Source organism: Schistocerca americana, chromosome X, assembly GCF_021461395.2.
Source record: "Schistocerca americana isolate TAMUIC-IGC-003095 chromosome X, iqSchAmer2.1, whole genome shotgun sequence".
Classification (NCBI taxonomy): domain Eukaryota; kingdom Metazoa; phylum Arthropoda; class Insecta; order Orthoptera; family Acrididae; genus Schistocerca; species Schistocerca americana.
In genome coordinates, this window is record NC_060130.1 from 313,835,800 (window position 1) to 313,847,811 (window position 12,012).

Sequence of the window (12,012 nt, forward strand, 5' to 3'; positions counted from 1 at the left end):
AATATGTTGCCTGGTCGGACAAGTCTCTTTTCAAATTGTATCTAGTGCACTGACGTGTACGGGTATGGAGACAAACTCATGAATCCACGGAGCCTGCGTGTCAGCAGGGAGTGTTCAAGCAGGTGGAGGCACTGTAATGGTGTGGGGCGTGTGCAGTTGGAGTGATATGGGACCCCTGGCATCTAGATACGACTCTTGACAGGTGACACATATGTAAGCTTCTTGTCTGATCACCTGCATCCATTCATATCCATTGTGCATTCCGACAGATGTTGGCAATTTCAGCAAGGACAATGCAACATCCCACATGTCCAGAATTGCTACAGAGTGGCTCCAGGAACACGCTTCCGAGTTTAAACACTTCCGCTGGCCACCAAACTCCCCAGACATGAACATTATTGAGCATCTTGTAACATGGTGTTCAGAAGAGATCTCCACCCCCTCATACTCTTACGGATTTATGGACAGTCCTGAACCCTGCAGGATTCATGGTGTCAGTACCCTCCAGCACTACTTCAGACATTGGTAGAGCCCGTGCCACATCATGTTGCGGCACTTCTGCATGCTCATGGGGGCCCTACACGATATTAGGCAGGTGTACCAGTTTTCTTTGACTCTTCAGTGTAAAAGATGTCACCACAACTGGGTCTTCATTAGATGGTGACAGCAAATTGAGGCAGTGCACTTGAAAAGTGTACAAGGAAGGATTTTCAACATATTTCTAAATATTGTCCTGATGACAGTCATGGTAGAAGACCATCAAGATCTTGCATTGATAATATGACAAATAGCCAGAGATAAAAGATTTTTTGACATCTGTTGGTGTTGAATTCGTACAGCCAAAAGTAACGGTGATGAATCTCAAACCCAGTCTCCCAGTGAAGTGTCATTATTAATTCAAAAGAGATTTGCTGATAATCGATACTGATCTCTTCAAAACAGGCCGTAATGGAGGAGTGGTGTTAGAAACCACCAGACTTGTGCTACAACCATCAGTCAAAGTTCTTGATGACACAAATACAGCCAACTCCTTCACCAGTTTGATCAGCATACAGAAAAATACACACATGGAGAATGTAGGACAGTACACCAGTATATTTTCATTATGTACACCCTGGATATGTTGTGTCCTAGCATAAAGAAAGAAGAAGAGTGTTCAGCGACTATCCCACAAGAAGAAATTGAATGAAAAGGTAGTCCTATGCTTGCCAGATAACTACAGCTGACCTGCAGGGTGAAGCCTGTCACTGTTTACATCACTTTCAAAACTACTACAACCATTCCCTGCTATTATATGCAGGTTCCAGCCACTTGCCCAGTCACCAAAATCAGCGAAATTAAGTGAAGCAGTCATATGTGGATATCAGGTCATCACAGCTGAAAGTCCTTAATGGGCAGCAGTTGCTGATGTGCTGTGAAATCACATCAGTGATCAACCTGTTCGGCTAACAGTCAACTCCATGCCATCATATTCCCCTTTTTCTGTTTTGTAATTTGTATTATAAAATACCATTATCTTAATGAAAGTGCGCTTGAAACCTGCTCCTCTCATATGCAATAAGATGATTGCTCAAAGATGTATTTTCATTTAATTATAGATTACAAGAGGTATAATACATGCAATTATCTTTTACCCATACTGCACACTACAACTTGAGCATGTAGCACTGAATTTTTTAGTTAATTTGTGTCATACCACATTTATCTTTTTTTCTTGTATGAAGTAGAGTGACTTTATTGATAGTGTTGATTTACACCTTTTAATGTAAGTGCTGCCCCACACTTTATGGTAATCTTGGGAAAGTTCTGACAACAAAGAATATTGCAGCAGGTCCATACAAAAGTAGTCACTCACATGAAAATATGACAAGCTGAAAAAATTCTTAATTTTAAATATATAGTTGTATAATGGTTGATGTGCATGCACACTCAAGTAAAAATTTTTGAAAATTGTTCCAGGTGCTGGTTCAAGGCTGGGAAATTACTGAAGAAAATTTAGAAATATTTCTTAAAACTGTTCAACAGCAGCTTCTGGAGCTAGAAAACATTGTGGCCGAAGTAGCGGGTATTGCATATGAAAGAGTGGAAACAATTAGAGTATGTAATGTAGTTACTAGAATCAGTAATTGAAACAACTTTACCTTGTGCTTATATTTTTGTGAGAAGTTTTAGAATTGTTGTAGGAGAATGCAACAGCTCATTGTATGGGGAGGATGAGTGTAAAGGTGCATCGGAGGAGGTCGTTGACCACTGTAGCTCAGCTATTGAACTTGGGTTCACTACCTTTCTTGGGTGATTGACATGTTCAACAGAGCAAGTTTCATAGTTGAGCTACTGAAAGTAGCACCCTTTTTTATATGCCGATGCACTACCCCTGCAGTTTCCTCGTACCAATTTTTTCTGTAGAATAAGAAACTGTGTGATTCATATGTTAGCAGTGCCGTTTCCTTACATCTAACATAATAATGAACTTTTGTGCTATCTTCTTTATGCATACACTTCAAACTAATATAATTTCTTTTCCACAACACACTCCATGTCTCTTTTCACCAGCTATCAGTACCAAATGGCAATTATTTTTACCTTTACTTTGTAGGTTCATTTATAATGATGTGCAGTATTTATTGTTTCATTTTTAATAATGATATAAAATATACAATTGAGTTGTACACATGACTGTGGGCTGACCACGAGGAGCACTCAGAAATAAACATAAAATTGCAAACTTCTCAAAGCATGAATTTCTACAGACAGAAATGAAGAGATGACACTGGTTTCATATTTAAGGACTGGAATTCAAATCCATATCAAGCAAACCCAGTTTAAAATTTCTCCAATGTCCTTAAATAATTCTAGAGAAACACTGAGAGTGTACCTTCAATGCAATGGCCGAGTCCCTTCCAAATCCTTAGCCAAGTAAGTTAATGCTTAATCTTTATTGGCATAAATATTTTGAAGATCGTATCAGTGCTATAATGGATGCTATAAAAAATACATGTAAGTCAAAGGTTCTGTAGAGATGTGTTTTGATTTATAAATCATCAGATTAATCAAGGTTAAGGAGAACATGTCACACACAGGTTTGGAGTCATGTGTCTTACGTATAAGACAGTATGAAAATTTTGTGTTTTATGAGTAAAATATATGGCCCCATTCCTTTGAATGGTGTGTTCTCCTTAATCTTAAGTGATCTGATGCTGTATAAACCGAAACACGTTATTAGAGGAAGTAGTCACCACACACTCTGTGACTTGGGCGTATTTTTTATAGTGTCCATTACAGCACTGATACAACCATCAAATTACTTAAAAATGGGTGCATACCTCTTATGTGATTTCACATCATACCTGTTATGGCATAAATATTGCCATACATGACTATAGCCTTCCATCGAACCCTAATCTATGTTCCGAGTGGTTAATGCTTAGTCTGGAAAGCTGTGGATGTGACTGAGAAAGAAATAAAACTGAGAAGAAATAGGATCTAGGATGTAATAGGTTTGAAGATAAGAGAATGGAGAGACAGAAAATCCACAAGCCCAAATGTGGGTGAATGTATTGAAGCACGCTAGCAAGAAAATGATTGTGGAAAGTAAAAGTATGAGGGCATTTCGAAAAGTAAAGATACAATGACCCGCAGTCCTTAAATAGAACATTTATTTAGAAAACATCAGTTACATCTTATTAACTGGATTATTTGTTATTTTTCGACATAATTACCCCCGTTATCCAAACATTTGTTCAGTCGGTGCACAGGCTTTTGTATCCCACAGCCATAGAAGGTTGCTGCCTGTTGTCGGAACCACATTTCAACTTCATCTTTGATCTCTTCATCAACGTGGAATGATTTTCCACCAAGATTTGACTTCAGGTAATGGAAGACATGGAAGTCGGTGGGCGCAAGGTCTGGTCTGTATGGCAGATAATCCAATACGTCCCATTTGAATTGTTTGAGTAGTGCTTTGGTTACGAGCTTACGAGTGCTGTGTGAGGCCGAATGTTGTCATGAAGCAAATGGACTCCACTTGTCAGCATTCCTCTGTGTTTGTTTTGAATTGCCCTTCAAAGACGTTTCAAAGTCTGGCAATATGCAGCAGCATTAATTGTCATTCCAGGAGGCATAAATTCCAACAGAAGAATGCCTTGTCTGTCCCAAAAAACAGAAGCCATGATTTTCTTCACTGAAATCGACGTTTTGAACCCACGTCTCGTCACCTGCCACAATGTGATCAAGGAACTCATCACCTGCTTCAGCATAGCGTGAGAGGAAGTCGAGTGCAAAGCCCATCCTTTTCTTTAAGTGTTCTTCCGTTAACAGTTTTGGAACCCAGCACGCACACAATTTCCTGTACCCTAACTTGACAATCACAATGTCATAAAGAGTTGTCATCGACACGTCCGGTATGATCTGATGCAATTCGTTCAATGTGAGACGTCTATTCACACGAATTGCTTCCTCCGTTCTCCGAAGAAGGGCATCAGAGATCACAGATGGCTGACCTGTTCTTTGTTCGTCACGATCATCGGTCCTACCTTCAGAGAAATGACGACACCATTTTGTTACATTTTGTTGATTCATAATGTTCCCATAAACAGAAACAATTTCTTTGTGAATATCCGCTGGTCGCTGACCTTTTCCATAAAGAAAACGTATGGCTGAGTGCACTTCGCATTTGGCGGGATTCTGAATCAGCAGAGCCATTTTAAACACGACCTACTCCAACCAGAAGCAATGTTCAACTGCCGAACGACTGCGAGGAGAAAGCTAACGGTTCAAGGTTAACACCAGTGTTGCCAACTTGCTTGCCAAAACTCTTCTGTTCCTCTGGCGTACGGTGTATCTTTACTTTCCGAAATACCCTCGTATTAGGAGGGGACGACAAGTTAGTTAAGGGATGATGATTTGGGTAGAATTGGTCATATATTGTACATGCTGGAGGAAGATGTGTTTTATAATGAAAATAAATGTTTGCAGTATTGTAAACCAGTAACGTCTTGGGTTGTGAGCCAAGTGACAGAGTTGTTGCAAGAGCAAACCAATTTTCATGCTATAGAACACATTCATCAGTGATAATGAATTTTTGTTAACAAAATCAAAGTGTCTGTGTATGGGTAGACCTCCGTCTTGTGTTCAGTGGTTATCACATCAACATAGTCCTGGATATTTTTAGTAATGAAAAGTTTGATTTTGTTTTGAAGTGTTGGTCACACTGTTTTCTAATTTTATTGGATACAGCGACAGGAAATGCAGAGGGATGGTGGCAAAATGTGTGAAGTGTGGAAGTGGTGTACAATTTCATCAAAGCCAATAATAACATTTTATTTACTTTTATTTATTTGTTTATCCTGGCAAATTTTTGGTACATATATGGGGAGAATTAGCTTCTAAGTAAGTCTCTAAATGCTCGTACTGTTCTTCATTGGTAGGTTACTTTGTAAATGGTGTGGTTGCAGGCATAAGAGAAAAGATATAAAAGATAACTGTCTGAAATTTTGGGGGAAGGTCAGCTGAATTAGATTTTTGGCAAGGTTTTATTTAAAAAATCTTGTCTAGAAACTTGTTGCTACACAGGCCCAACATAAAAATTAATAAATACTAACATGTGCAGGTGTGGAGTGTGGCAGTCGTACAACTTGTACATCATCCTCGCTGCAATATCTGCATCAGTATGAATCATCTTTATTTCCATTGCTACACATAGTTGTTGAACAGTATAAACAACAATATTGGTACCAACTACACTGGAATATCTTCATAAATTTTTCAAGTCAATAAACTTTACCAACAGCCGTTTACTTTAGGATATTTTATTTTATTTTAAACGCAACCAGTTTTGGCACTTCATTTTGCCATCTTCAGGCCCCGGCATAATAAAGGAGTATATATGTAGTAATATAAGGATTTACAAATCAAGTTTACAAGTGACAGGTAATCATAATACCGCTTAAACTTAAAAATGATGGAAGTATTAGCATTAAATCAAATCTATGTGTACATCCAGCACAATAGACTAAAACATTTGTATATGTTTGTTAGAAGCAATAAACCAAACCTCTATGTATATCCAACACAATAGACTAAAACAAGTATACGTATTTGTTAGTCATAAAACTATTTAACATCACAGATTTACTAGGAAGCATGTAAACTCATTAAAAAGATCAGCACTAGACAGCGTACAATCAAGTGCTCCATAGAAACAAAGCTCGTCATTTTTTTATTTCTTTTATTTTTATTTATTTTAAAAAAAATAATAAATCCTATAATATTCTTTTGGATGAGGAACCGCCTAGCGTATATGAGTACCAATCTTCATTTAAAGTAAAATGTCGCACAGTAAGCTATGAGTTACAATAGTATTCATATTTACACCCTAGGCAATATCATGGATGGTAAGACAAGTAGCTGTCACAGCATCAAAAATAACTTGTCACAAAATGGCAGTCGACATATTAAGAGAAAATAGTATGCATAGCAAACATTAAGCATATGCACAAGAATTTTGTGGCCTAGATTGTACAGTAAATCGGAATAAAAGGTACGATTGGTTTTCTTTATATCACTTAACAGGTCGGCATTCCCACAGCGAAACAAATAAACAAGAAAGTCAAATCCTACGTAAGGAAGGTGAATCCTATAAGTTCACAGTGGACAACTTCATACAATTTCACTGGGAGTATAAGGCAATACCTAACATGACCTATCTATAGATGACCATCTATATACTAAGACATAGCAAGTTGTGTCGCGATAGGTAACGTGGGTACAGATAAATAAAAGGTAAATGAGTGTGCGAAGACCATTATATTATCGAAGTTGAAGCCCATAAAGCTATGTCCATGAATACCACAAAACTCATCTCTAGTAAGAACATCATAACATACTCCCTGAACTGTATGGAGAAGTAAGGACAACACTGATAAACTAACCGGGTCTTAATCATACTCTTTAGGTATAGTCAAGACTTACTGAATATCCACAAGTGAATTGGGGGATGTGTCGGTTTGGGTCTAAAAAGTAACTGGCATTATAAGGAAGCATTAAATTCTTCATTGTCCTAAGTGTCCTAATTGTAATTCATAGCTTACTGTGTGACATTTTACTTTAAATGAAAATTGGTACTCATATGCACAGGGTGGTGCCTCATCTAAAAGAATATTTTAGGGTTTATTATTAAAAAAAAAAAAAAAAAAAAAAAAAAAAAAGACCAGCTTTGTTTCTATGGAGCTCTTGATTGTATGATGTCTAGTGCTGTTCTTTTTAATGAATTTACATGTTTCCTAGTAAATCTCTGATGTTAAATAGTTTTATGACTAACAAATATGTACACATGTTTTAGTCTGTTGTGCTGGATATACAAAGAGGTTTGGTTTAATATAGCACTCCGTCTTCAAGCCACAAGTGGCCTACCCAGTCATAATGATGGTATTCTTGACCAAAGCTGCTACTATTCGGTTGAGTAGCTCCTCAATTGGCATCACGAGGCTGAGTGCACCCCAAAAAATGGCAACAGCACATGGCGGCCTGGATGCTACTAACAAATATATACATGTTTTAGTCTATTGTGCTGGATGTACACATAGATTTGATTTAACAGTAATACTTCCATCTTTTTTAAGTTTAAGCCGTATTATGATTACCTGTCACTTGTAAACTTGATTTGTACACCCTTATATTACTACATGTACACTCCTTTATTATGCAGGGGCCTGACAATGGCAAAATGAATTGCCAAAACTGGTTGCGTTCAAAATAAAATAAAATATCCTAAACTATATGGCTGTTGGTAAAGTTTATTGAATTGGAAAGTATGTACCAGCCATGTGCCCTGGCCATAATGTACTGACCGAGACAGTCTTCATAAAGGTGAATGTGCCACGTAAAGTACCAAGTTGTAGTAACAGAGATGTTTCTCTCCTTGTCACTCATAGAAACTACCTTGAAACCATTCTACCTTGATATACTGCCTCAGATGCCATCACCTTTCTCATCCAGAGGTAATTTTAGTCTGGACAACAGAACTGCAGCATAAATACTTCTTTTCTCCAGCAGTATAATTGTATTCTTTTCTCCAGCAGTATAATTCTATACCCATATGTATTTTCCATGCCAATTCAATTTCAAACAGATTATTTGTTTGATCATCATGACATTTTTTTCATAACTATCTTTTTCAGGAATAATTCACGTTAATTACTACCTCCCTACATTACTACTGAATTGTCTAAAATTTGCTAGGCACGACCATAACTGATATTTAACTATAACTGACTTATTTTTAATCATCATTCTGTCATAAGACTACCACTATGATCTGAATTGATCTAGTTCTCAAGAACCATCATTATGTGATAAATCAAAGAGCACAATGAAACATTAGATATTTTTAGCATTCAGTTAGAGTTTGGTGACTATTTCACTATGTCATCCTTATAAAATAAGTTTGGTAGATGCTGCTCATACGAAGGAATCACTATCATAGTTTTCACATAGTTTTGTTGTATTTGTGAAAGAAATTAAACAAAAAAATAAATTTTTCAATACACAGGCTGAATCTGAAAAACTTGTTGGGGGACTGTTTGAGGAAAGCAGTGAAATGATGCAGCCACCAACTGCTCACATTCCTATGGTTAGTCCAGATTTGGGATTTATCAACATGTTACGTTATGCCATATTGGCACTGAGGCTACTTCCTGACTCCAATTCTTCAAGTAAGTATGTTTTCCAAATCATATGTTATACATTTCTTTTACAGTTGAAGCCATTGTTTTCTTTTCTTTTTTCTTTGAAAGTTAATTTTGTTTTCCTGGAGAGTTTCTTAGTCCAGATTCAGGTTCAAATTACATAATATTACAGAAAGGCATCTTAATTGCTTTAGGAGAAACACCCATTTATTTATGTCTTGTTTGTTGCTAATGAAGTCCTTTGTTTTTCATCAGATGCTGTTGTTCATAAGACATAGACTTGACATGTGTGACAATGCAGTAATTTGATTGTTTTAAGTGTTTTTACCTATATTAATAATTTGGTGTTTAGAATGGCCTTGAACTGTAATACACATAAATTTATTTGTTTTCTTGTGTAGGGAACTGTTACATTAATTGTGTGTCCAAATACTCTGGGTCAGCATTTCATGCTTTGTAAACATGTGTGGTGTATTACTTTAAGTTAATTGCTACAAATATATGTATGTTTTATAAATATGCCATCTGGACCTCTCCTCCAACAACTAGGAGATTTTAATAAATTAAAAGTTGTCTTATCAATGGCATTTTGTCAGTGACCACTCACATATATACATATTAAAGGGCAAGATTTTAAGAGTGGTTTCGTGCCTTATGGAGTTGTAATGGGATAAGTTGTTCATTTGTCCCTGCCAAATGCACATAGATTCTTTTTCCATTTTCTAGCTACATATTCTGTCTAACTTTTACCATTTATAATGTCACTGTTCCTTCACTATTAACCTCCCAGTATTGAAAGGGAATCATGTGAATTGCCTGCAACCTGAGACGTTGGTAGGACAAGCCATACTGGTGGTGGCAGGAATTGATGGGGTCAGAGGAGGGAGGGTGGTCTGCTATCTAGGTCAGGGAAAGACTGTTATCAAAAACTACTGGTTTGTGGAAACTATTTCATGTTGATATGTAGACCTCCAAATCATCAGAATGGCACAATCTGAAACAGCATCAAGACAGAGCACAGATAACAATGCTCTTGAGAGTTCTTTAATGATCATTGTCATCATTATCATTATCATCATCATCACCATCACCATCATCATCATCATCATCATCATCATCAACAACAACAACAACAACAACAACTACAACTGTAACTGTTAAATACCTTTTCTACTGAGTTTTGTGTTCTGCATATGACTTGGATGTTTTTATTCATATTGTATGGGTCTATAATGGTATTTTTGGCTTTCAGTATACCTGCTGTGCCAACAGGAATAGTTTTGCAGGTTAGCTGATGAGAGTATCTATTTGAGACTAATTAATACAGACTGAAGCAAGCATTCATTTTTCGTAAAGCTCTTCAATCTAATTACTATAACTGAAGAATTAACAGAACAAAATACACATTCTCTGAGGGGAGCTCCAATCCTTCATAGAAAACGTTCAAGCAGAAATTGTTATCAGAAAATCAAAAATGATTCCAAAATGATTTACATGACACATCTGCATGGTGCAAAAAGTGGCAATTAACCATAAAGGTCCTCCCCATATGTTCTAAGAAAATCCATTAAATTTCCACACACAGTAAATCACAAAAGAGACTGCCTGTACAGTACTCGTCTGTCCTTTCTGGAGTATTACTCTGCAGTATGGGATCCTTACCAGGTAGAGTTCTCAGAGGCCATCAAAAAAGTTCAAAGGAAGACAGCTTATTTCGTGTTATTGCAAAATAGGGGAGAGAGTATCACGGGTATGATAAATAAGTTGTGATGACAATAATTAAAACAAAGACATTTCTAGCTGTGGCGAGATCTGTTCACGAAAACATGATCACCAACTTTCTCCTGCAAATGCAAAAATGTTTTATAAGCTCTTACATAGGCAGATAAAATAATAGAAATCCAAGCTTGCACAGAAATAAGTTAGGGTTTCATTTTTCCCACATGCTATTTGAGAGTATAACAGTCAAGAAATAGCTTGAAAGTGCTTCTATAAATCTTGTGCCTAACAGTTAAATGTGGATTGCATAGATCTAGATAAATAGGGAATGAGGAATGTGGCATGTTACAAATTTAATATCAAGGAGAATGTGTGTGTCATTCTCTTAGAAAATTTTGACAAGTGACGTGAAGTCATCAGCATAGTCATTGCAGAAGTGATTAATATTTATTGAAAATGTGTTCTGGAAATGAAGGAAGTATCAGGGAAACACAAAGAGATCGTTATCTTTATTAAGGGCAAAAGTTTGAGGCTGGAGGAACTGTTGTTCAACAGGAAGATGTAAAGTTATCATTATCTTCACTCCTCAAAATTGTGTATGGTTGAAAGTGATTACTGTGTGAAATATATAAAAAAATTTTTTAGCACTCAATTGTTCAGATGTCTATTTAGAATTAAGAGCAAAAATGTGTAGCAAATAAAGAATGCGGGAATGAGTAGAAATAAGAAACAAAAGAAGCTATAGTAGAAATAAGAAACAAAAGAAGCTATAATGGATTTGTCTGCTTACTTCAGGAAAACAGGAAATTGATAAATGGAAAAATAATGTGATAATATATACAATAATGATAAATGGAAGAGCCAGGAAATAAGTGCAGAAGCAGATAGCCAACTTTTTTTTCATAAAGTCAAAAATAGACAGTGAGTAGTTGGAATTAGTGAATATTCTGATTTTCAATATTAAGTTGCTATTTCACATTATTGTGAGAAATTATTCTTGTTCGATGGATTTCTTTGCTTATGTCAAGTGCGTGGCCATTTCTTTTTTGGGTTTTCCAATATTTGAAGAATTGCATGTTTGGCATCAGCTGTACAAATTTAGTCATTATTTTCTGCCAATTTGAGTCATAACAACCACCTTCACAGGATGAAAAATGCTGTACATTAGATGGATATGCAATTAAACTTTCCATTGGATAAGTTGAATTGTATCTTTACAGAAACACATATAACAGGCTGTGATTTTGGTACCAGCATAAAATTGGTTTCACTATCGTTAAACAAATGATCATTAAGGTGGTAACACAAGGACTGACCACTGTTGATATGAGTATAACAAAGAAGTTATTCATAAGTTTGTACAACTTCCTTCCTTCCTGTGAAGATGGTCACTATTATGAAAACTGGTAGGGAGTAAAGAATAAATTTGTACAGCTGATGGCAAACATGCAATTCTTTAAATACCTGACAGCTGTATCGAGTCACTCCAATAAACTGTTGTTTTTTTTTTTACCAGCCTTCTGTAATCATTTTTCCATTGTAACCTCTGACTTCATTCATTTATCACTTCAACTCGTAGTCGCCTCACCCCTGTCCCTACTATAGAATT

General features: G+C 36.4%; 1 protein-coding gene across 1 annotated transcript in view; it reads left to right on the top strand.

The window, feature by feature from the left end:
* The window catches only part of LOC124555988 (KICSTOR complex protein SZT2-like), a 211,179-nt gene that overhangs the window by 56,685 nt on the left and 142,482 nt on the right, over nt 1-12,012 (top strand). Inside the window, exons 6-7 of the mRNA XM_047130033.1 lie at nt 1,960-2,097; nt 8,549-8,711. Of these exons, the coding sequence (XP_046985989.1) occupies nt 1,960-2,097; nt 8,549-8,711 (301 nt within the window). The remainder of the gene's footprint in view (nt 1-1,959; nt 2,098-8,548; nt 8,712-12,012) is intronic.